This window comes from Ammospiza caudacuta, chromosome 3 (genome assembly GCF_027887145.1).
Source record: "Ammospiza caudacuta isolate bAmmCau1 chromosome 3, bAmmCau1.pri, whole genome shotgun sequence".
Classification (NCBI taxonomy): domain Eukaryota; kingdom Metazoa; phylum Chordata; class Aves; order Passeriformes; family Passerellidae; genus Ammospiza; species Ammospiza caudacuta.
Genome location: NC_080595.1, coordinates 48,374,604 through 48,401,185, shown reverse-complemented (window position 1 = coordinate 48,401,185; position 26,582 = coordinate 48,374,604). Strand labels below are relative to the sequence as shown.

Below are 26,582 nucleotides of genomic sequence, written 5' to 3'. Positions count from 1 at the left end.
ATGGCCTCCAGAAAAATACAAAATTGGTTTCTAAATGGCTACTCCATCACTAAAAAATGAAAATAAATGAAAATAAAGCAAGTCTTATGAGACTGTCAGAAAGCCTGCCAAATTCCCTCTGCTGTGGCAGTCCCTTTAAATCAGGGAAGGTAGTTACACAGCACACGAGGACAGAATGAACTAATAAATACAAAAGGGAGTAAATGGCTACCTCCATGGTATAGTTGGTGTGCTTGTTGTCAAACACCAGGGCTTCTTGAATAAGCTGATGATCTCCTTCCAGTTTGTCAATATTGTGTTTATAATTAATGATGTTGTGCTCATATTGCTTCAGCTGATTCATCTGGTCCTCCAAAGGCCCTGTCATTTCAATAGAACTGCGGGCAATTTCCTGTCAAAAGAAAAAAAGACACCCCCCAGTCCCAAAAAATTTAAACTTCAGCTGTGCCAATTTGACCAATCTTCACATAAATATGTTGTATTTTTATATTAAGAAGTGACAGTAATAACACTGTCATACAGTGGAGATGAGAGATTTTACTCTGAAATGTAAAAAATACATTTCAAAAGAAATGTGCCACATTTATATCTGGAATTAATGTTGAGACCCCAGTGAACCTGGTATCTTTTCTACAAAAAGCAGAAGCTAAATAGTAATTGGTTAGTGATTGATTTTTCAAAGCTGAATCTCCTGGTCCACCATCAAGGTACCACTTGTACAAAGTTCCACAAAGTTTTAAGAATAATTGTAATGGGTGCTAAATAGTTAAGGTTCAAACAGCTGGCAAACTGTCACTGACTTTGCTGTTGCCCTGTATATAAAGTAAAGATGAAAAAATTAAAAATCACTTTGTTCATCAGCTTTGGCATGAGGGTGTGGCACTCACCTCCATCTTGGTCTGGATCCATGGCCCGATGACGTTGGCCTGAGCAGCAAACTGGCGGCGCAGGCGCTCGTTGGCGTGCTGGCGGGCTAATTCCTCCTGCAAGGATTGATCCCTCTGAGGCACCAGCTGCTTCACCTGTTACAGTGGGAGGGCACTAAAGGTGAGTAGGCACAATTCAATAGTTTAAAAACAAATAGAACAAGTAAGTCTACAGCTACTAATTTCCATTATTGGTCTGAAGGTTGGTATCAGAAGAACAAGCCAGAATGATAACGGTTTTATTTACAAAATCTGTGCTAACATGAGAAATTTGTAACATGGTCTTAGGCAGCCTGACCTGAGAGACTGACATCCAGAGAGAAGAAATTCTCACCTCTGGCTGGATTCAAGTTCAAGACAATTTCACTTTAACTGGTCTTAGAGCAGTTACTTTGTTTTTATTTTGAAAAATGAAGGTGATTTTTCAATCTCTAAGTAATTTTTCTAAGAAAAGACCATGCAAAATATTTTATTTGAGCACCTCCATTAGAATAGGATAACATGAGACATGTTCTGTCTGTCATGCACATCTGGAGGTCTCTAATTCATTGCAAATGCTTTTGTTTGGCCTACCCTTCTGAATTTCCCAGGGAGATTCTAACCTTAGTCCTTACTGTTTCATTTTTATTACCCATTGAAGATGTGCTCTTGTCCATGTAAGTTTCTGTAATTCTACATTTTACACAATTTACCTGCAGCACATTTTCTGTCTTGGTTCCTAATGAAATTAAATTGGTGTGATTGCTCTAGGTGCCTCTCTTTAATTCCTTCCCAGTACTTTTCAGTTGCTAATGCCAGTTTTAATCTAATTGGACAGAAACATTAATGGTTCCAAAGATGCTGATTTTATACAACATATTTTGAAAAGCAGCATCTGAGTAGAAGAAAAACAAAAATTACTCTTTATACTAAGATAAAGAATGCAATCATTTCCTGCACTTTTAACAGCACCCCTAGCCAGGCACCTGCCTCAACACATGCTTTTCTTGTCCTGGCAGAAAGACAAAGAGGACATAGGTAATATTGCATGACAGGAGCAAGGGATATTGTGAAGTGAGCTGGGCAAGCATAAGGAAGAGCATAAGGTACTGTAGAAATTCATTCTGGCATCTGATGATCTAGAATAATTTAGAGATGTATTGTAAAGTTCTCTGAATATTCTCAGTAATTCTCAAGTGGAACAATGTGCTACAATGTCCTTTCTGTATTTAGCAATTTAGCATACGTTACCTTTTCCCACTTGCTGCGAATCTCTTCGACTGTAACAGTGCTGTAAGGATTGGTTGCACTTATTCTCATGCTGTAACTCTGGATGACTTTTTCAACTTCATTCTGGATTGACAGTATGGCCTGTCGTTCACCATCTGCCTCTGGCAAAGTAGCTTTAAACTGATCGTGTGCAGAGATTAAACTCTAAAATCGGAAACAGAGAGGGAAAGCATGAAAAACTCCAACATTTCTTCCAGCATCTGGAAGATCTGCTGTAATTAAGCTCCTCTTTCAGGCTCTCAAACATCCTGGCTGCTGGGTGTAGAGGCAGGAAATAATACAATTACCTGAATTTCCTCTATGCTATGAACAATAAACATGTCCTGTAGGTCTTCCATAGCACCTTCCATCCAGTTGTTGAAAGGAGCAGCTCTTTTGGCAAACTCCAGGTGAAGCTGATCAATTGTTTCAAGCAGTTTCTCTGTCCTCTGTACAGGTTGGGAAAAGTGCATTCTTTTATTATTAGGGCAAGATCTAGCTCCACACATACCACATACCCACCCAGAAACAAAGTCATGCCTCATCTTTTGTAATGCATTTGATTGCATTGACTGATTTCAGCACCTGCTTTAAGGATTCCCACTTAAGGCAATAGGACTAATTGCAGTAGTACTCTCATATCCAAAACATTAAAAGGAGTGGGTGTATGCTTGTGAAGTATAATACTAATATTTTAAGTATTTTAATGTGCATATATATTAAGCATTTTTGTTATTGGGATCTATCTGCAAATGAATTAAAATCTGCTCATTTTGATTTGCTAATTTCTTTTAAGTACAAAAAGGAAGAATTACATATTTCTCACCCTGGCATTTATGTGTGTGACTTCCTCTTTTCCAAAAGAACAAGGTTTTGCAAAGTATCTGAGTGCTTTGAAATACTCACTACCAAAAATTGACTTACTGCTGGACAGAAAGGTATGCAAGACTGCAAACTCAGACTGGTATGAAAAGGTAACCAACCAATAGCTTTTTTTAGCCTTGCTGGACATCAGATTCCCACAGAGGGGTGCTACAAACCACATGACATTTGTTGCTGCATTAGAACTGTTCGTGGCAGTTCAGTTCTGTCAAGTCTACTCTGAGTAATTCAGTCCATTTGCAAGAGTAATCACACAAAAATTAAAATTATCTGAGGAAAGAGTTTTTTGCTCTTTGGACTACAAAGTGGATGCTCAAATGCACCATTTCCAGATCTGAAATAAATGGTTCATTTCCCTCTCCCTTCCTCAGCTGAGCTGCTGATCCTTATTATATGGTTTACCTCCAGTGCCTCTCTCCTTTTCTGAGTGAGTGTTCCCAGACTGTCCCATTGGTCACATATCTTTTGACATCTATCATTGACACTTGCAGCATCATGGTAGTCCAGTTCACTAGGAAAGAGCAAAGGCAAAACTCTGTGTGACTTTTTGAAAGACAGGAGCAGTGTCCACACATCCACTGGCCCTCAATAATTTAATTTTTCCCCTCTTCTTTGCAATATTTCTCCTAAGGTAAGCAAGTGTTGCAGTACAGACATTGTGTTTAGGCATTCAGCATTTCAGGAAGCACAGCACAGGAACAGGATCAATCCCCTCTGTTCTGAGAAAAATCAAGTGACACCCAGGTATTAATCACAATTAAGGTGTCCAAACATCTTTGTCTTAGCTATTCCTGTGGCACAAGCAATTTGATCCCCTGATGGCCAGAATGTTTCAGTCTTGGTCTTTAACAAGTTTGCAAAGATTGGTACCTTTTTTAATTAACTGGCCTGAAATATCTATGTTGTTTTAAATAATCCAATGATCCTTTCCTTATATGCTTTGAAATTATTTAACTTGAGAAATACAAATCAGGTTGTATTCAAAGCATAACCTCTCACAAGCGTGGCAGTACTTATAGGGGCTCCCAGGATCTGGGGAGCAGAGAACAATTTTCATCTTCCTCTCCAGGATCTCCTCACAGGTCTACACCCCAGAACTGGCTGCTTCAGAGAACAGGGATCTCCAGACCCACATATGCCACCAGGATGAATGAGTGCATTCACAAAGGACAGCAGTTACCATTGCTTTTTCACCTGCTTAATAGGCTAGTATCATCCTGAAGAAAGCAACTTACTATTCAGCCTGAGACTGGAATAAATTTTTGAGGTTATGTCCTGAGATTCTGGACTGACTCTGCTTCAAACTGAACTTTTGATTTCAGTGGCAAATGAAAATCATCCATAATACATGTGTTTGACACTTTGGAAACTCCCTTTTATTGGTGCATCACCATCCATTGAATTTAGCTCTTGGCTTTGCCTTGAGAACACTCTGCCCAGTACTAAACGTTAGAGGGGCTGGAAATATGTGACACATGGCAATAATCAATCTAAGGTTACTTTGAGGCTTGAACAAGACAGCAAGTGCTGATAGAATTTGTTCCCTTTTTGTTTGAGCATTCTTCTCTAGGCAATTGGCAAGAGGAATGAACAGATCACACTGCCAGTAATACAGAGAGTCACAGAGGACAAAATGAGAACAGAGGCAGCTTTCCTCTGTGAAGCCAGAGGCCAGAAGCCAGCAGCTCTGTAGGCCAGGGGCAGTGTTCATGTTGCTTCTTCTAAGCCCAGTCAGAGCAATCTGGTTTGGGAAAAACCTGAGAAGTATGAGAAGCATTCTGTTTAAAAGAAGCTTCAGATTGACTGCTGAAAGTCAAGAATAGTAAAACAGGTAAAAAAATACCATAACAGAATCACAGAATTACAAAATCACATAGTGGGTCAGGTTGGAAGAGACTAGAGTGGGTCATCCTAGGGCATATATTGCAGGATTGAGGCCAGGCAGTTCTTAAATATCTCAGTGAGGGAGACTACACAACCTCTTCTGACAACCTATTCCACTGCTTAGTCACTCTCACAATGAAGAAGTTCTTCCTCATATTCGGATGGAATTTCCTGTGCATCAGTTTCTGCCTATTGCCTTTTGTCCTATTGCTCAGCCCCACTGAGAAGAGCCTGGCTCTTGGCACCCTCCCTTTGGATGCTGACAGGCATGGATTAGGTCCCTTCTGAGTCATCTCTACTCAAGGCTGAACAGGCCCAGCTCCCTCAGCCTTTCCTCATAAGAGAGATGTTCTAGTCCCCTCATCATCCCTGTATCCCTCCACTGGCCTGCTCCAGGAGCTCCATGTCTCTCTTGTACTGAGGATCCCAGAACTGGACCCAGCATTCCAGATGTGCCTAACCAGGGTTGAGTAGAGGGGCAGGATCACCTCCCTCGACCTGCTGGCAATGCTCTTCCTAATCCATCCCAGGAGACCTTTGGCCTTCTTGGCCATGAGGACACACTGCTGGCTCTTGGACAGCTTGCTGTCCACCAGGACTCCCAGGTCCTTCTCCTCAGAGCTGCTTTCCAGCAGCTCAGCCCCCAGCCTGTGCTGGTGCAGGGGCTTTTCCTCCCCAGGTGCAGGACCCTGCTCGTGCCTTTGACAAATTTCAGTCACTTCTTCTCTGCCCAGCTCCCTTCCCTGCCCAGCTCCTTCCGAAGGGCTGCACAGCCCTCTGGGGTACTGCCCCCTCCTCCCAGCTTTGTGTGCTCAGTGAACCTGCTGAGGAGGCACCTGCCCCTTCACCTGAGGCATTGATGGACAAGGTGAACAACACTGGGCCCAGCGCTGGACCTTGGGCAACACCACAAGTGACAACACAACCATGTGCCACTGGGTACAACCCTCTGGGATCTGCCGTTCAGACAGTTCTGAATGCACCTCACTGTCTGCTCATCCAGCCTGCACTTCCTGACTGTGCCCATGAGGATGTTGTGAGGGATGGTGTTGAAAGCCTCACTAAAGTCAAGAGAGGCAAAACCCACTGGTCTTCCCACATCCATCTAGGTAGTTGACTCGTAGAAGGCAACCAAGTTGGTCAAGCATGATTTACCTGACTACTCCTGATCACCTTCCTGTCTTCCCTGGCTAGAGATGGCCTCCAGAATCAGACACTCCATCATCTTGCCAGGGATTGAGACGAGGCTGGAGGCTGGTAGCTCCCTGAGTCCTCTTTCTTGCCATTGCTGAAGACCAGGGTGACATTTGCTTTCTTCCAGTCCTCAGGCCCCTCTCCTGACTGCCATGGCCTTTCAAAGATCATCATGAGCAGGCTCACTATGGTATCCAACAGTTCTTTTAGCATTCATGGATGCAGCCCATCAGAGCCTATAGAATTGTAAGATGTCAAGTTTGCCTAGGTATTCTCTAATCCAATCCTCTAAACAAGTTTAAAAAATAACAAAAAAACCTCAGAATTGTGAAAGTAAACTCTCATATGTAAAGAGAAAACTGCCAGCAAGTCACACTGTACAAGGGCTCCTTAACTGGAAAACTCACTCCCTTCTTTGGAAGCCTTTTCAGTAGCCTTCAAGGGGTACAACAAAAGTCACCTATCTGCTAAGAAATTTTAAGTTAGAAGTGTAGAGTCTTGGATGAAACAGGCTGAGATTGATTTTGCTGTCAGGAGCTTTTGGCTGAAAGTTGGGAGTTTTTTCATTATAGCATATTAAGTTTATTAGATTATGTTCCTGAGTGAGCAAACTTTATTTTTGCTTCAATGGATCACTTATCCCCTTTTGTCAATTAAGGGTAAGGGCAGGTGTCCTTCCATGAAAGTGAGGGACTGATTGTACCAGCTGTGGTCAAAGTCCTGGAAGGTGATACGCCACCTTCCTTCACAAGCTCTGCCAGGGAGATTCAGTCATTCCCTGTGAGATCTCTACTATCCTGTTCCTTCCAGGGATATGTGCTGTGAACAAATAGGTAGGAGAATAACATCAAAACAACTTTCAAAAAGGGCACCCATGGTGCTAACTAACTAAATCCTATGTTAGTTTACCAAGTGGCATCAAGCAGTGTAGCTCCACTACCTTTCTTGGCCTGCTGTTGTTTACTTCAAGTGTATTATAGGTATCAAAGAACATTTTTCTGCTCAAAGCAGGAGCAGAGGAAGTAATAACTCAAAGATTAATTAGCTGGAAATAAAACACAGACTTACATTCCCTGTTTTATTAATTTTTGTATCTTTCTCAACATTGAGGAGACTGATTTACATTTTATAAAAATTTTTACTTTGCAGTGTGTGAAGTACTGCTTCTCATGTGTTACAGACTTTCTGAGAGAACAATCTTTCTATTTGTTTGGCCACTTGAAACCTACAGCCTTTGGAATTTAAAAGTCATTAAGTTACCACTACTGATCTTCTGAGCAACTCAATCTTCTTTGTCAAAAATTAAAAATTCAGGCAAATTTTGACCTGATCCAGAGAAGCATTTAAGTGTGAGCTCACTTTGGGAACAGTGATAGTGCCACAAAAATAACCTGCTGAGCAACGTGTTTTAGCAGTGCTTCAGAACAAGGTTCATGTTAACCATGCACGTAAGCACAATTTGAGCCCAGGTCGCCAGAATCAAAATTACTCTAAAATCAGTCTTACAGATAATGGTCTGCTTGGCTGAAAATCAGTCACTGTACTACAAGTGATGGATATACAAGAAACTACTTTCCAAAATTTTTGTCTTGGTGGTTGAAAACATTGAAATTAGCACATAAGATCATAAATCAATATGGGTTTTTATAGCACAGCTCACTCAAATGAGCATTTATTATGTCATAAATGGCAAATCTCATTTTAGAAATGCCTGTCCCCTTCAGCTTTGTATAAAGCCATATCCAAGCCCTATCATGCCTCTTTGCCAAGGAATATCTAAGTTTATATAGGCTGGGAACACAACAATCTTATAGCAGCATCCTGGCTGGAATTGCCTGTTTGCATACACACACAAATTCTCTATTAAATAGCATCAATCAACAAGCTTTAGCAACTTTAACCTTAAGCACACAGTGGACTGAGCTGTAGCAGAAATACCAGGACAGGAAACTCTAACTAATAGAGTTCAAGGTCATACAGCAATAGTTCTCCTTTGAAATTGCAACTTTAGGCATCCAAGAGATTGATTAAAACAAAACGTGGAGGTGTACCGACTTGGAATTTAGACACAGACGATGATGCTTTCTGTAAGGGCCTGCTCCAGTGATGAGGAAAAAAAGCAGTCAACCCACCAACCAAACAAAGGAAAATCAAGAAATAAATACCCACACTGACTTCAACAGGCTTTGTATCAGATGCCAATGCACATTTCTTAGCCAATGCACATTCAGACATTAGTCCTTCTTTAAAAATATGGATTAAGAAAGAAATTAACATTTTCCTCCATAATTTTATTGTGGGAGGAATTATGTATAAATAATTAAAATCAGTATTTAAATAGAAGCTGCACATTTGCTTGCAGCCAGTGATAAAACCTGACCTTTATGACCTTTAATTCAGTGTTCCCCATGGGCATTAAGCCTAATTCAGTTACACAGCCACAGTGAAAAATCAGGCACTGATAACACCATTGTATACAGAAGCAAAGAAGTCAAATTAGAGCATCTCTAAATGCAATCAGCTTTCAGCACCTTTGCAGCCCAGGCCACAAATAACTTGTTTTACTTCACACAGCAAATTACTGAAACAACTGAGAAGAGACACTCCCAAAATAGACAGGATACAGTGCTCACTGGCGTCACCAGAGGTAAAGGACAGAGGGTTCAAACACTGGTAAGCAGATGCTGTGCTATGTATGCTACATTCCCAAAGTTTCTCATCATTCATAAAGCTGAAACTGAAGTAGCAATGGTTAGGTGTTACAGAAACTTTCTTTAGTATAAAGAGAAACAAATCTCCGGGCAATCCCAAGCACAAATAGAGGCTGGGTAGAGAATGGATTGAGAGCAGCCCTGGGAGGAAGGACTTGGGGATGTTGCTTGACAAGAAGTTAAAAATGACCCAGCCATGGGCACTCCCAGCCCAGAAAGCCAAACGTGTCCTGGGCTGCATCCAAAGCAGTGTGGGCAGCAGGGCCAGGGAGGGAACTCTGCCACTCTGCTCTGCTGAGACCCCACCTGGAACCCTGCATCCAGCACTGGGATCCCCAGAGAAGACATGGACCTGTTGGAGGAGGTCCAGAGAAGGGACACAAAGATGATCAGAATAGTGGAGCATCTGTCCTAAGAAGACAGGCTGAGAGAGTTGGGGCTGTCCAGACAGTTTTGGGGACATCTTATGGCAGCCTTCCAGTGCCTAAAGGGGATTTATAGGAGAGATGGAGAGGTACTTTTAATGAGGACAAGGGGGAATGGCGTTAAACAGGAAGAGGGCAGGTTTGGACTGGATATTAGGAAGAAATTCTTTACTGTGAGGGTGGTGAGGCACTGGAACAGGTTGCCTGGAGAAGCTGTGGATGTCCCATACCCAGAGGTGTTCAAGGCGAGGGGCTTTGAACAACGTGATCTAGTGGAAGATGTCCCCGTCCACAGTAGGGGTCTTGGAACTAAATGATCATTAAGGTCCCTTCCAACACAAGCCATCCTATGAAGTAACTCCACAGCAGAGATCAAGGCATGCCACAAAGTGTTTCATAATCTCACACATTCAGGGCAATCTCCATTCTCTGTGGTTTTTTCTGATTTCTTTCACATTAACCAAAGCACAGTACTTAGTCTGCCCACTATGCTTAATTTTTCTTCCTTTAAATAATCCCGAAGATGGAATTTTTCTTTTAAATCCATTGGAATTACACAATTACTGTAAGTGCTACTGCTATCAGATACGATACACTACATTTTTAGACAAGTATCTGATTTTTAATTGTTAATGAAGATGGAGCTGTTTGTGAGTCATGGTCCTTCACAAAGTGAAAAAAGGGCATGTTTCTAAGATTTCATTTCTCAGCAGTAACTGTTCTGCCAGTTCAAGGTGAGAAATTGAAATTTGGAGAGCTTCAAGGAAGCCAAGGGCAGGAATCTGAGAGCAAATTATTTCGTTTCCAGCGTCCCTTCTGTAAAATGGAGACAATGGCAATTCCAAATATAATATCAAGAGATTGTGAAAATAAGCACATTAGAGACTGTTAAATCTGCAGGAAGTCAGTGCATTATCCACTATTACAGAGATAATAAAGGGATGTGAAGCATTTTGAAAGGACCAACATTCTTGTGAAGATACTTGATCTGTAATTTGTGTAAGTGAAATTATTTTCTAAGTTAAACAACTCATAGCCCATACCTCTCCAGGATTCCCATCAATCCACAACAAACTCATGGGTAGAGCTAATCTAAAATATTACTGTAAAGTCAAGTTGAAAATGTTTCTTTTCAAATAGTTTTGTTCAGTTGAATATCTATATTTGGTTGGGGGTAAGGGGGAGATGAGGGAAAGGTCTCAGTTACCAGCTCAGATAATATACTTATGAAGCTATGCCTGGAATTCCTTCGTTGGTACCTATGACACTATCAAATTCATTGGAAAGAGTTTATCGCAAAGTTAAATGTCAGCAGCTGCAAGCCTTTAAATGGAACATACTTCAGCTCCTGGGCAATGGCAGCGATCTGTTCCACCCTGTCCTGGTGAGCAGCCAAATCGCTCTCAAAAGCTTCATGTTTCCTTAACATGGCACGGACTTCTGTCAGAGAGGCAGACTCGTAATCCTTCTGAAGCAAGGTCTGCTCTTTGCCTGAACGGGGAAATAAAAATATTACTCATTTTTTAGCAATTTATTTGTTAGGAAAATTGTAAATTTAATCAACTTTTTAGTTGAGGCATGGTGAAAATCAACTGTATGAAATTAAATCCCACCCCCACTGAAATCAGCAGCAAATTGTCAGCACATGTTAATTAGAAACATATTTTTAAAGCTCTCACAGTAATGTCCTGGGTTTTGCATAGGCAGCTTATACAGGTCTAAAATAGTGAGTACTATGTTGCTGGAGAAACTGGCATAAAAATGGTATATTAGCAAAAACTGTATCTCTAAACCACTGTGATAATTTTTTGTAGAATAGACTTAAAAACCCAGAAATTACACTGCTATGCTCAGCTTCACTCTTACTAATGATCTGTTATTCTTTTTTTATGTTCTGCCTTCAATTCATTTGTCATTTCAGCACTTAAAAAAAAATAAACCTGAGATGTGTGACTGCCTTTTGTATTGAACTCTGAATTTTAAGTGGAAAATGCCAACTCATCTACAAAAGGCTAGAGAAACAAAGATTAAGTAGAAACTGAAATATTATTGCTGAGTAGCTCCTATGTTGGTCAACTGAATCCACACAGACAGGCCCTGCAGCTACACTCACCACATGGCATTTGCAGCTCTGTGAATCCTAGAGCCAGAAGCAACTATTGTTCCACTTGCTGTGTACCAGCTTACGTGAAGTTTTCCCTACACAACAGCTCTGACTTGTCACCATGAGGAGTTTATACTCAGAAAATCAGCTCTCAGGGCTGTAGTTTCCCTTCTAATATCTGCTTGGCAACCATCTACAGACTTGCATGCTTCCAGCAACTATAAGAGGATGGACTCTGATTCATTTTCACAGTGTCAAAAAAATCTAGCTGGGAAAAGCCAGAAGCATGGCAGAAACAGGAAGACAGTCGTCAGGATGATAGAGCAGACCTACGTTTAATAGGCCCCAACAAAACTGAATGTCACTGTGAGGTCCTACAGGTGTCACAACTACAGGTAAAGTTAGGTTACCATTAGAAGCCAGAACTATTAATAGTTTATAATTAAGAGTTTGGAGCAAAGCAGACACAAGTCCAGCATCATGTAGTTTATCTGGACTATTCAGAACACCATGGTGACCAAATAATAATAAACTCAGAATATTTCTGTTAAGAATTCCACACTCAGCCAGTGGTATGACTGCATTCCTGGTGTACAACTGTGTAGGAATGCACTAGCAGCAATGGCCTCTATTCAAATACAGAATATTCCCATTAAGTTTGACTCACTGCCTCAAGTATGATTTTTACAGTTACATCTCATTAGCAACATGCCAACAAGTTAGGACCGTGACTACAGTCAACGAAACCTGACATTTTATCTGTAATTATTTTAGATTGTCTGAAATTGTCCAAACTACTTATGAGAGAGCTCGTAGCTGGCAAATACTCAGCACTGACAGTTCGACTTCAAACATTACAATACTAAAAATGTTAAAAGCCATCTCTCCTCACCATATGCCCACTGTTCATGAGTGGAAGCCTTCTGCCTAAATTTCTCAGCCAAGTGTTCCAGTCTTTCCAGTCGCCGTATTTCATTCAGCAGCCACTCTTCATAGCCTTTCTCAGCTTGCTCAAGTCTCTGCCAAGCACCAGCAATATCCTGTGAAGAGAATACATGGGAGAGATGGATGAAACTATAATATCTTTTTATCTAATTTACACATTTTTGATTCATTCACAATTTGGCTTCAAAAAGAGAAGTTTTTATGTGCAGATTTTGTAAAATCACAGAATTATATAAAATATTGTCAGGGCGTTGCATTTTAGTGTGGACACCTGCTCCTCATAGTGTGTTGTGTTCAGGGGCACTTATAAAAGGAGCCCCTATAGAAATGGTTTCCAAGCATGGCTACAGGTCCAATGTCTTCACAATATATTGCTTTTACCTCCCATTTTACAATGTATGTGTTCTTTTATAATATATCTATGTGTTATCAAAATTAAAGTGCTTTGCTTTCACAAGTGAGCAATAGCAAGATAATTACTATCAAGAGGATTTGGTGCATGTTTTACCTGGAACACAAATTCATTTCTCTTTCTGTGGTACACAAAGTTTCGTGAGCTTTCTTGCAAACTCAAAAGACATGAGTGGGAAGCTGAAATGACAGGGCCCTTATTTTCTGCATATGGAGAGTGAGCAAACCCTTTCCAGACAGAGCAATTTTTTTTTGTTTATGAAAAACAAAGCACAATGATAGAATAGAGTTCAGAAACAGGTTTGCTGTATTCCACAGGAAATGTTTTCACCCAGTCAAGTCACAGTACTTATCAGCAGATGAGAATTCTTGGTACGGACTATTCTTATCTTCATAGACATAGGAGAAAAAGCAAAATAGAAAAAATATAGAAACATGTATTGAGCAATGTCTGTCTGTTTGATGATTAAAATGTCAGGGAAAAAAAAGAGTTTTGCTTAAATAAGCAATCATTGGCCCAAAAATACATGAGTATTAATAACACTGCCAAAGAAAGCTCTATATCGTCTTGCATCTCCAGATAATTTGCTTTTGGGAAAGCCTTCAAAGAGGCAGGAGCATGCTTATTAGAAAGCAAGATTCTAGAACAAAAGGGAATGTGTAAAAGGAGTGTGGTATTGAAAAAGTACAACAAACTGATGTTTCTGAGAATGACTTAGAATGGCTTTTCAATCCCTCACATTGGCATTTTTGGGAGATCATTGATAAAACAAACAGAATATTAAAGCCTCCTTTACTTACTGAAACCATTTTCCCCTCTGATGGCATGAAAGCAGGCCGATTGCTGATTCTCAGTTTTGTCTGCAGGGTGTTGAAATTGATCTCCAGCTGACATTTCTCCTGGACTTTGGGGGGTTTGTGCTTGCGGCGGTAGTCCCGGAAGTCCTCTAATTTCTTTTGCATAGCCTGCATTGTTTTTTCTGGGGTCCTGTTCTCCAGCCAAGGAATTGTCCGGCGAATCCATTCCAAAAGCTTTCAAGCCAACAAAAACAAGTCAAATAAAGGCAATGGAAAAACAACCAAAAAAAAGATTATATCAAACATACAAATCTTAAGTTTGTTCTGTTTTAATATCATTGACTTCAGTTAGTACTGATGCCTTAATGGTGAGTAAGCACAAGATATCAAGACATTCAAAGCTAAACAATATTTTTATACTGTATTGCTTTATACAAATAACAAATTTGCCCAGATATTCCAGGTATTTCTAGAAATAACATGATTTTCAGAAAGATAAACACACATAGAAGGTTCCTTTAATTACTCAAAATCTCAGTTACCCAGTATCAACTGCCACTTTCAAAACTATTGGTCTTGGATTTTCAGGTTTGTCATAGTTATGGGATCAGGACAGAAACCAGGCTGAGGTCATATAAAAATCTTCACTCAGAAGGCCATTAGTGCAAATTTAAATACAGAAAGTAGTATGGTGATTTCAGTTTATTTTTGCAGATTAAGCAATAAAAGATAAGAGAGCTCTCATTTGTGCACTCTACATTTGTAGTCCTGCTCAGCAGATTTGTCATTAAACTAGAAAGGACAGGAGGAGCACGTTCATGTGTACATTCATCTGCTGTCCTTGCTCACAGATGGATTGTGAACAACCTGGCAGACCCTCTCCAGGTGTGCTCTGCAGTACACAAAGCCAAGGGTCTTGCTTGATCTGGTATGTTTCCCATGTGGTCAAGGATGGCTGTCTTTGAAGATTAGAGAAACAGGAAGCCTGGTCTTGGGGCAGATGGATGGCAATCCTCAAGTCAACCTTTTGGGCACCTTAACAAGACTGACTGATTTGCTGAAGGTCACACAGGAAGTCTGTGGCAAAGGAGTCACCCAAAACTCGATATCTTGGGCATTGGCTTTGAAACCTGCCACTTTGAGATTTACCCTCACAGTGTCTCTGCTCTTCTGTCTTGAAGAGAGTGCACACATCTTTCAGCTTTCAATATTTCATGAACATTGTTGTCACCACATTCCAGATAGAGCATCCTTACCTCACTTGCTAGTCTCTCATACTCTTCCATCAATCTCTCATTCTCCTGATTCACAGCAAGCACCTTACAGATCCGGTTAGCTGCAGTCTCAGCCTGTAACACACAGCAAATAAGCAGAAAATATTCATAAACACATTCTGAGAAAGGTGTAGGCTTGGAGAAAGAGAGAGAATGTGGCTGCTGCAAATAAAAGATCACCATTTTTTTTATAACTGGTGATTTATACTCCTATGTTGCTTAGATACTCATTTTCCCTCCTTCTGCAGCCATAGATTCCAATGGCCTGAATGAGGCATGGATCAGCACAGAGGTCCCCTTGTTGTACAATGAAGCCTTATTATACAGTTGTCTAATAAATATTTTCTTTTTAAAAACAACTTAGGCCATTCTTCAAGATATCCTATTTGGTTATTTTTTAAAGTCATATCCAAAAAGTATTAGATTTGTTAGCCACACTGGATAGACACCACATGTGATGCAGGAGTCTCAGACCACTCTATATCTGCATATCAAATGTACAACCTTTGAGACTAAGTGCAGCTCAACCACTGACAGCAAATCTTTTCACGTCTCCTAACAAATTTATATGTGAAGGCTCTGTGTAGCTCTGTCATATTTTAAATTTACTAGTTTGCTACAACATAGCAGTACTTTCATTAAAATATGACTCTGGAGTATATCTAATCAAAGAAATATCCATGTAGACTCCTGTGTTACAGAGTACTTGGAATTCCCCTTCTGCATGAATAGCAAAACCCTCCTACCCAGGAATGAGAGAGTGCAACAATGCACAGCTGTGCTGTGGTAAGGTACAGGGGACCTAGCAGATAGGAAGGGAAATTCAGTTGCGAGGATCAAGGGAAAATATCAGCTACTTTAAAGGTTTGTTGCTTTTTGTGTAACATAAGTTGGATTATGTCCATTTGTAGTCTAGAAATGTATGAAAGAGAAGAGTGGGAAGTGCCACATTTATAAGTGAGTATCTCATTAATTACATGAACATCTGCTGCTGATGTTCATGCCTTTTATACTAGTACTTCCATCCACAAATAATTCTGTCAGCTTCAGTGAGAACCAGGCACAAAAACTGTGTTGGATGTCTTCTGCGCCTTTCTGTCTCTTTGGGCATCTTTGAAAAATCTAGCCCTAAATTACTAATTAGCATGCGTAAGTCTCAGTCTCCAAAAGTCAGACATTCTGTTATGTAGCAAACACATAAGATGTTGTAGCAACAAGCAACAATACTTAATATCTTCAAATCAGTGTTTTCTGAAACAGTCCTTATAATTTCCAAATAAAGACCCACAATTAGAAACAGAATGCATATTTGAATTAAAGAAGTTAACTTGTTACATAACATTTAACTAAAGCAGCTTTGAAAGTTGGTTAAAAACAAATATTAGTGCTCAAGTGATACTTGCAAATGTTAATTAAAACCACATAGTACTAAATTAGTTGAGGTTGGTTTTTTTAATAAACTAGTGGAAATGTGAAACAACCAGTCAAAAAACACAGCAACCTGAAGAGACAGTTGATCTATACCTGCTCTGCTCCAGCAAAAGCATGGTAGAAGCAGGACACATATGTCATGATAGCTCTCTCATCAGGTTTGGGAGTGTTCACAATATCTACGAGAGGGGGGAGAAATTAAAATAAAACAAGAAAAAAAAGAATCGAGGAGTAGAAAATAGGATGAATAAATAAATGCATCACTTCATGTCCTTCTTACTGTTTTCTTGTCCTTAGCTCTGTATCCGGGAAATTCTACAAAGCTGTAAAAAATTTACTGTTAGATTGAGGGGTGCTGACAGAATAAAAAAACACTAAAAATTCAGTGTAAGCTCATACAAAGAGGAGGATTTTTTTTTTTCATTAAGCTTGATCCAGCAGTATTGTCACAGGGGGAGTGACCCAAATTTTACCAGGACAGTCTGCTTAAGCACTGGCACACATATGTCTGGTGACTTCAGCTGTGGGGGTTTTGACTAAGACACAGGAAAGACAGACTGCATTCAGTCTGGGGAGATGTTCTCTGGAAATTGCACGTTAGCATTTTTAGCATCAGTATTTTTCATATTACCAATACCTGAAGTATGCCCAACTCCAAACCACCTTACTTTTTAGAATTTTCCTTCTTTTCTTTAGGACAAGATTCCAGAGCTTGTCTGAGATGTCTATACGTGTTTCTGTTTTGCTTAGTAGCATCATTTGATGTTGCTGTTTGTACTTACCATTAAGCATTTAACATTTTAAAAACAATCTGAAAGCATAAGAGAAGGGATTATTTTCTGAGCATGTTATGATGATTTTGACATCTGTAGCAGAAATAATATCCAGCAGAGAGAAGAAAGATGGAATTCTACAATTTTCACTCTGAGCTTATTTTCACCTTACATTTTTAATGGTGCTTCAGATGAATGCACACAAATTCATTTTAGGGGGAACATCATCCTCTCCCTTTTGGTAACAAGCTGTCAAAAACCTACTGGATATTATTATTAAATATGCAGAAAGATGAGACAGGAAGGTTTGCTTCAATGGAACAAATGGATAGACTACTACTGGCTCTACCAAAACAGCAGTTCACAGAGAAAAGAGGCGACAGGAAATGAGCTCAGCTCTAAGATGCTGTTCTAGTAGCTAGTGAGGAAAAGATCAGAAAAGGAAAAATTGCTGAAAAAAAACAAGACAGAAGGTGAAGGATGAGATCTGATCCATCTACAGTCTCACCTTCTGAGCACCAGCAAATGCATGGTAGTAACAGGAAACATAAGTCATAATGGCTCTTTCATCAGGTCTGGCAGTGTTTACTACATCTGTGTGGAGAGAAGAGGGTTAACTGCTCAGAAATTCTCACAAGGTACTTTCATCTGATTATGCTAATGGTGCCACCTCAGTGCTGTAAGGATTCCAAATAAATACACAATTATTCAGGTTGCATCTGTTTACTGATATGAGTGCAAAGCCACCGAAGCTTTAGGAATCAGCAAACACAAAAGATACAACTCTCCCTGAAATGGCAAAACATCTGAAGGCTGAGACTGTACAGAAGGATATTGCTACCTTCTGGTTTGTCGAAGCTTCCCAGCAGATGGCATGGCTGGCAGATCTGCTGGGTTCAGCTTCACTGCCACTCCAAAGCAACTTCATCTGAATCACTGCAATTACTGCAGAGCTAAATGCAGCCATTGACAGTCACAAACCAGAACTGCACTCAGTGTGTATCAGCACAGGGTCCCTGTGCCTGACAGGGTACTGGCATATACTGGGAACCTGTACAACTCCTGCAGGCCAGAAATACATTTTGTGCTAGGAAAAGTTGGACAGTAGCAGCTCTGCAATCCCTGTGCCAGCCCATCTTTTTTGTTAATAGCATAAATCACAGGAGGGTTTGGCTTGGCTGGCTAATAGCTTTGTCCCTACCATGGCAGGAGAGTGGAAATACAAAGTGGGTGCAATCAAGGTATGCACCCATGGGTAAAAATGGACCTTTTCAATACTCAACAGAGAAGGCAGAAAAAGGTGTTTTTACAGCAGTTATGGCTGAGTAATGGATGATTCCAGTGCAACCTGCATGGATTCCTGTCAATGAAAGGAGTGGGAAGATACTGACTTGAAAAGGCCCTGGAATGAGTGAAAATTTCTAATGTTAACAGTGAGATTTCTAAGTTCAGGATCAATATATTTACTGATTTTGCATCTACTTTATGTAGCTGTGAACAAAATTTCGCAAAGTTTCCATAGAGAGCACAGTGGAAATAAAGATGGCAAAAAAGTGACCATGAATACTTAAAGGGTATCAGAAAGAATGTAAGTTCATTACCACCTCCCCTGGCAAGAGGAGAACAGTAAGATAAGGAATAGAATGTGCAGCAAATTTGGTAAGGAAACAAAAGGTTTCTTATATTGATTATGAAGAGAAGAGGAAAAAACTTAGAAAGCTGTTCAGTGGCAAGGGGCAGCACTTCTCTGTTTATTCCTTGCACAGTACTTCAGAACAAAATAATTAAGTGGTGTTGTTGAAAGGGGAATTGCATTTCAAAAGATGAGAACAATTTGTTTTAAAGCATGAAAGTGAAACTATTCTTCAATGAAGAGATTACAGCCTGGATTTTCCAAATCATCCTGTCTAACTTTCCAAATGAAGACTTCAAGAGGAGCACGTGTAGTCAGTTTGAGTGCTCTGGATGATTCCCATCTTATCACTGCTTTACTGAGAAGCCACCATAGCTCAGTCTCCATTCTTGGGGAAGAATGCTTTGAACTAATTTAGGCAAATTCCAGTAGCTTGGCAGCATTTTTCAGCCCCGAGTATGAAGTTTGGTTATCTTGAAGAAATTCAGGAAATTCTCAAGATAATTGGAGACACATGAATTATTTGTTAAAAGTATCACTGCAAAAAGTTTGCAACTAAAATGAACCAAAAAAATGCTTTCCTCAACCTAGCTCTTTTTCAGAGGTGAGCCATGTGTTAGCATATTTTGAAGGCTTTCAAAGTACTTCTACTATTTCTATTTTTGGCCTCTTGCTTAAATGTTTAGAAAACTGAATATGCTTTAAGTTGCTAACAGTTATATTTCCCTTTATTAAATATGAATTATTAAAAGCAAGGATTAATTTTTGATCCTGCATTCTACCTCAACACAGTGGCACCATGTGCTGAGGTTAGGATCCAAATCACTGTAATAAATGCAACCATTAACAAACAATAAATAATAAAGCAAAAAGTGAGTGAAATTATCCAATGCATGCCAGAAAGAAAAGAAAATATATTTTTGAAAATGAACAGGTTGCTACATTATGATTCATATGGAAGGAATACTGAAAATCTGTTAGGAAAAAAAAAACCCAACAAAAAAAGAAATTTTACTGTGTCCTGCTTACAAACAACACAAACTTCAGTAAGGTATAACTCTCACCTTCTGCATCCAACATCTTTGGGATATCCAAATGCTTTTCAGCAATTTCCATGGCAAGGTTGATATTCCCTATGGGGTCATCCTGCATTAGAGAAAAAAATACAATGAGTCAAAGATAGAAGTTTTTCTTTGAAGCAAGACTAGAGTAAGTACACTAAAACTTAGCTTCTATTTTTCCAAACTGTAAACTGGAGTCACAACTATTGTTCTTCAAAAAACAGTCTAGGTATATAAACTTTTGGTCCATCTGCTGCTATGTTTTCAAAAGAAAACTTTAATAAGCTGTTCTCTACAGCTAGAGCTCTGCTGGAAATGTATTCTGAAGGTGAACACAGATAACAGTGTACTCTCAGTTCTGAGTTAATTCTACAGTTAATACAGCAGCTATACAGACACTAAATGCCACTGGACCAGCAGGCTAAATGAGACTGTTCAACACAGAGTTAGCCCTGCCTGTTTTATATCCACAGTACATCACAGGGTTGTGACTTCCACTGAGTTCTCTGCTGGTTAGGTGCATGCATGAGAAGAAGCAAGCACAGGCAGAATTGTTCTCCAAAAGGAGTGAAACTTGCCAGTTTGGGCTTGGAAATAAAAATCCGTAATACCTCTATAAACAGAATTTTAGGGCTATGGAAATTCAAACACTTCCTCTGGTTTTGAGATTTTGGTTTTTGAAGGAAAGAGAAAGCAAGCTGTGAGCACACTTCAGATAGAGAACACAGATTTTGTAAAAGAAAATTCAAAAATACAGTAAATCTAAGTGAGACCTATTGACTAAGTTAAAGCACTTTGCCCATGAATGAGTGATGATCACCTCCTATTTTTGTGCTTTGCACTAAGTGCATGAGCAAATAGTGCTCCACTGGTAAAGGATTGCTTTAAAATCATAGCAGCTTCTGAAGAATTGGAGATTTCCATCACCCATCCTTTTAAACAGAACTACAAGCCGCAGTAACTAAAAATCTCTGCTACAGCTAAAGAAATACCTCATCTAACTTGGCATAGTCAAGGAGATCAGGCCTGTGTCTATGGATAAGGGCATTGAAAGCAAGGCCATCTTTCCAGCTACACGAAACATATTGGTGAGAAAAGGAAAGGACAGCATGCAGGCGGTAAGAAACAAGAGACCAAGACAGCTGTTAATGTAACCAAAATGAAGAGTCAATCAAACACAGCCAGGCCAGAAAAGCAAGATCTATTTTGGGATTATTTTTTTCTGCCTGTGCTTTATGTGCAACAGCTCAGCCTCAATTTGAAACCTGACCTGTTCTTATTTTGGAAACGTCTAAGAGGAAAATAGTAGCATTGAAGCAGACCTGCTTATGTTCTGTTCCCTTTTCTCAGCACTCATCTATGGGATGGTTCTTCAGCACCACGTACCACTTTTCAAAGCACAGATTCAATCAAACTCACTTCTGTTCATGCCATGCATAATAAGCACATGTGCACAGAGACAGGTAGCTCAGTCATTCCATTACTCTGTTTATCTGTAGGAAAGGTTGCATATAGAATTGGAGAACAAGCTGGTTTTGATGGCTAATATTTTGCCCATTGGTTCAGATTTGAAGTTATCTTAACAGCTGCCTAAGTTTAAATCTTATGTGTTCAGTACTAAGTTAATTTAATTTTTAATTTTCATCACTGCGCATTTCAGGGACTCTGGCATAAATTGAACATATAAACATATAAAGCAGACTAAGTTTTAAAATAGTTTCAGTTCATTCATTTATCTATTCTTCACCAAGGACTTTCTAATAACAGTTGATTCCACTACTAAACCAATTGGCAATGAAAGGGCATGGACAGTTGATATTTTACCACTCTCTCTCATCAATGCAAAGTTGCACACAAGACATTAAAACCATGATTAAGGTTTCTGTTGCACTGGTGTTTACATGAGACTGGTGTTTAGATTCATTCCAGAGAGGAGAAAACAGTGTGTCTGTGTTGAGAGCTAATGTGCAACAACAACATTCTACTTCTTTCTAGGTTTTTTTTCCCTTCAGTAACAATACCAAGAAATTCTGACATTACTGCTCATTCCTCATTTCTCCCTCTCAAACCAAAGTATCTTTTAGAAAACATGCATTTTGCCATAAGTAACAAACTGTAAGAAAATAGTTTTTAATCCCCACGAGGTACTACCTAAGGAGGTTAGTTTATGGGTTTTTCTTCCACTTGTCTGGAAGTACAGGTAGAAGAGTAGATCTGAAAATCAGTGAATACTTCCTGGATATGTAAGACTAGTAATTTACTGTGTATTCCTAGTTAGTAAGAGTGGTATTTTTTCTAAGGAATCTTAGGATTGATTGTCATGTCATTGTTTACTGGTCTGCAATCTCCAGTTATTTACACCAGATAAAAACAGGATGGACAATACTATCAGTGATAAATGGATAATTCCAATGTATTTGATTTAACATCCATACTGGGCAATGTAAAGACTTCATCAACTGCCAGAATCTGAGGGCCAGATTATTTGCAATTAAATGCTGAAGTCATATTAATGGGAAGGAAAGGACACAGGACAGTCAGGAGGTCCTCTCCCTTGTGTCATTGAGGTTTTTTGGGAAGGACTTTAGAAAGTCAGTCAGAATTAGTATGCACTCCTCAGCCTGTCTTTTAGAAAACATGCTAAGCAAACCAGAAGCCAGCCAAATCACTGCAGGACAGCATGCTGTAGCACCCAGGCTGATGACCTTATTTAGCTTGGAGTAGTCAATAAGATCAGGTCGGTGTCTGTGGATAAGTGCACATAATCCAAGGCCATCTTTCCAGCTTTACAGCAAAAAATAAAATGGAGAAAAAATTAGTTAATAAAGTCATGGCATTTTACAGTTTGATCCTTGCTCAAGGCTTAAATTAAAGCAGGAATTCTGTCAAATCCTGAACTTACACCCTGTCAACTCTCTCTGAGCTGCTCTGTTACTGTACTCCTTTATCTATAGTACATATCTTACTCTACAGTCCATACACACTTAAGGTATACTCCATAAACTCCATGTAGACTTCAAATACTTTCTAGGCAATGTACATTTTGTTCAACAGTCCCTGATGTCAATTGCTTAATTCATGCAGTGTTCTAGGACAGCTCAAGTACACATTCATCCATGAAAGTGCATCATCTCCCATTACACTCACAGCGTATTTGGGAAAAAATAAAAGGAGAGCAAACCTGCAATTACTTGAATTTGCTGAAGCAATTGGCTTTTCATCTGTTATTTCTGAGAATTTTACTGGCACAACCAAGTGCTTAGAGAAGTAAGAAATCATCAATCAGCTCAGTTTATTTAAAACACTTCACACATATGACAGATTTGATCTGAGTTCTTAGACTTCAGCCTGACTTCAGACCTGCTACCTTTTGTGGCAAGAACAGGAAATGAATGGAGCTACAAATAACATATTTTTGGAAAGATGATGAGAGGTTTCTTTCAGCCAGAAGCAATTATACTGAAAGAAAGTTTATGTAAAGACTTTAAGCAATCACAGGGACTGAGGGTTTGAGGTCTTGTCCTGTGAAGTAATTGTGTGAGCCTAAGCATGTTAACACTGTTAAAATCCCTACTCCTGAGATGTCTGGGTAGGTCCTTCAAATAATAGAACCATCTCAAAAAAAAAAAAAAAATCAAGCAGAATATACCTACATTTTACAATATAAAATCATCTAGAATGTAAAACCAAATCAAAGTGAGCACTGAAAATTTTCTTTTTCTTTTTCCAAAAGTTGCAAAATAAAATGATCTGGATAGCCCACTGCAAAGTAGTACTGCAAGAGCCAATCCACACAAACATAAATCAAGGTAGTTCCACTCAAGATGTTTTCCCCATATCATGTATCAGACATGTACATAAATACACTAAGATTCTGACACTGTAACTTACAGTATACCATCAATCCATAAAAAGTTCTATAAAAGTTCTATAAAATATATCTTTGCATATTTTAGGAAAGTAACACAGAGAAAATTTCAGATCTCTGAGAGGCAGTACAGGGACTTTACATCAGACAAATTTTTCTTATCTTGTAACATATGCATGAACTGTATCTTCTCTGCCACTAAATGTGCTTTAGGTACTACACAAAAAGAATTAATTCAAATCACTAATATAGAGCTCTTGTTTTAAATACTAGAAGGCTCTCAGGGAAGGGAAGATCACCTGGTTAAAAAGTGCACATGGTAAGTCATGTACTTTTATGAGGTTGGCCAGTGGCACAGATTTAGGAACTAGCCAAATCCCCCAAACCTGTATAGGGCCTGGAATTCCCATTCTAGCTCTTAATGAAAACAAAGAAACACAAGGCTGGAGCTTTCACCAAATTTTCCAACTTAGGTTATGAGCCCAATTCTGCAAACAAATGTGTTTACAGTGCTGCTGTTGTGTATTACTGAGTGCATTTTATGCTCCTTATAGCAATGCACATTGCAAAACAATACAGACTGATTCATCACAATCATGAGATATTCACATGCTCAACACACTGGTCTTTTTGCCAGAAGAACAACTCTGTGGCTCTCATTTGAAAGCAGTCATTTGCCACTATGCTACAGTACTCAGGAATTACTACAAAATACAAAGGACCTCTAAAGATGTAACATGGTAATTCTGTATATAGCAGGATCTTTTTATTTTAAATAGTACCTCCGGAAGTCATAATAAATAATGCTAAAGGCTAACCAAAATAATGCTCTGAAGATAGAGGAGGAAAATTTAAAAAAGGTCTAGGGAAGAGCAAAATTCTCTCATCAAATATATACCTGCACAACTGTGGGGAAAATTTGACATAACATTTTTGAGATTGCTTCTATCTCTTGAAATAATGGAAGATTACCTAAGATGGAAGTTCTGAATGTTCACATTTCTGTAAGGAGCCGTTTTCCTTTGACACCACAGCAGCAGCCCTTCTTTGGCAGAGGTCTCTGTAAAAGACACAAGGAAGTAAAAAAAGGGAAAAATTTTAAAAGTGCTCAAGTAATTAATTTCCTGTCATCTTACATGTGGTTGGACATCTGAAACTGAAAAGCATAAACCAACATTTAATCCTAAAAGTTGTTCCATATAAATGGACTACTGGCATTTCATTAAAATACAAAGATCAATTAAGATTAGTCTCAGCCTGTACAGAATGTTCTAGGATGTCAGAAATTAAAGGAATTATTTTTTTTTTGGACAGTAGACTGTACACTGGAGAAAAATACCCAATAAAAATATAATGCAAATAGACATAAAAGATTGTGTTGGTGCCATGAAATGTACATGAAATATGCTTGTAGTCTCAGTTCATTTGCTTATGGGGAGGTTTAAGTGCCAAAAAACCACATTTATTTTCTGAACCCTATGGGCATCTGAGTGCATAAGTAAAGGTCAGAAATTATTAAATAAACAATTAGGCCCACATTTAATATCCCAATTATGTGTGCAGGATAACATGCAGGCAGAGCTTGAGGCAATTCTACTTTTGCCGAAAATTGAGATTAGTTTCTAGAATTCTAGACTTTCAAAGCATAGACTTGATTTAAAGAGTATTGTAACAACATGCTTTTTGAAGCCAGTTAGCAAGTGAAAGTTAAGAAAAAAATTCTGAAACAGTGAGGGGAAAAAATTATAGATAGAAAGAAGAAGGATATAATCAGATCATATTTATTTGCAAAGAATGTGACAAATGGACAGGACTAAAAATGTATGTTGGAAATAGAGCCAAACACAAAGGGTACAGCTCAGAAACACAGTCATGTTTCTGTCTCTGTAGCTGAGAGACATGACCAGAACTTCTGCACTTAGAAAGCTGGCTCAAGGTCTCTGTCAAGATAAGGAGAGTAAATAATTTTCCTTCCAGAAATTCATTTTGTCACCAGGTAGAGAACTTACAGGATCATTTTCTGTGGAAAAATTATTTTTAAAACACTTCTCTCACTTAACTCATTTTAAAATGCCTTTAAACACATTTCTTAATTATTTAACATAATTGTATTGCTCTTACCTTCCACTGAAATATCCTGAATAGCAAAACGAAGGATGATAGTCCAGATCATACCCAGTGTCATTTTCACATTGCCATCCACGATTTCTAAGGTGAAAAATAGATATAGTAGTAGTATTTTAAATGGGTTTTTTTTCAATTTCATCTTATTTAATCACACATTTCTATAAATAATACATTGTAACTAATAAACTAATTCTACTTTTACTATAATTTTTTATGCACACAGAGTTCACCTGGGTTCATTTTTCAACAAACTCATGCTTGTGCTACTCTGTCAGTAGAACTGAAGGTTACTGAGGTCAAAGTCACTTCAGTCCTTCCATGCTGAAAGGTTTCTCTCAGGGTGGTTGTAACAGTTTTAAATCTCTACCTTTTAGGATGATGTGTTAGTGAGAACATGAAGGGAAATGTTGAAAGTTTGAACAGTATCAGTATTAACAGTTTTCAAATACAACAGAATCAAAAAACATTGGGGTCTTACCCCAATTTTTAAGAAACTACAGGACATGAACAGTATTCATTTTTAATAAAATGGTACTCAGAATTTCCCCTGTACTATTTATGTTTGAGAATTTACCTCTAGTGCCAGCCCAGACAAGACAAGAAGAGCAGCTCAAGAGACACTGAGATACACAGGTTCCTGCCAAGCTGCTCAGAACCACAGCCACGGGGCTGTAATGCCTCACAGCTCTGAAGCATACACACATTTAAGTATCTTTAATATAAATGTTTTTTTACCTCTGGGGTTTCAATTTTTTTCAAGACTGCTTGAGACTACCTATAACACAGGGAATGTGGGAATCTCTGCCACAAGCCAGGTCAGAATCCAATGCTCCCACATTGTAATTAAGTGATACCGCTGAAATTTCTCAACACCAAAATGTACTGCT

At 39.0% G+C, this 26,582-nt stretch overlaps 1 protein-coding gene across 1 annotated transcript in view; it reads right to left on the bottom strand.

Annotated features, from left to right (window-relative positions):
• ACTN2 (actinin alpha 2) overlaps positions 1 to 26,582 on the bottom strand; it is a 67,571-nt gene that overhangs the window by 11,454 nt on the left and 29,535 nt on the right. Inside the window, exons 4-17 of the mRNA XM_058802610.1 lie at positions 25,690 to 25,776; positions 24,541 to 24,628; positions 22,406 to 22,484; positions 19,704 to 19,785; positions 16,327 to 16,412; positions 14,785 to 14,877; positions 13,532 to 13,762; positions 12,267 to 12,414; positions 10,611 to 10,761; positions 3,459 to 3,567; positions 2,483 to 2,623; positions 2,157 to 2,339; positions 888 to 1,022; positions 212 to 391 (exon numbers count right to left, since the gene is read on the bottom strand). Coding sequence (XP_058658593.1) covers positions 212 to 391; positions 888 to 1,022; positions 2,157 to 2,339; positions 2,483 to 2,623; positions 3,459 to 3,567; positions 10,611 to 10,761; positions 12,267 to 12,414; positions 13,532 to 13,762; positions 14,785 to 14,877; positions 16,327 to 16,412; positions 19,704 to 19,785; positions 22,406 to 22,484; positions 24,541 to 24,628; positions 25,690 to 25,776 — 1,793 coding nt within the window. The remainder of the gene's footprint in view (positions 1 to 211; positions 392 to 887; positions 1,023 to 2,156; positions 2,340 to 2,482; positions 2,624 to 3,458; positions 3,568 to 10,610; positions 10,762 to 12,266; positions 12,415 to 13,531; positions 13,763 to 14,784; positions 14,878 to 16,326; positions 16,413 to 19,703; positions 19,786 to 22,405; positions 22,485 to 24,540; positions 24,629 to 25,689; positions 25,777 to 26,582) is intronic.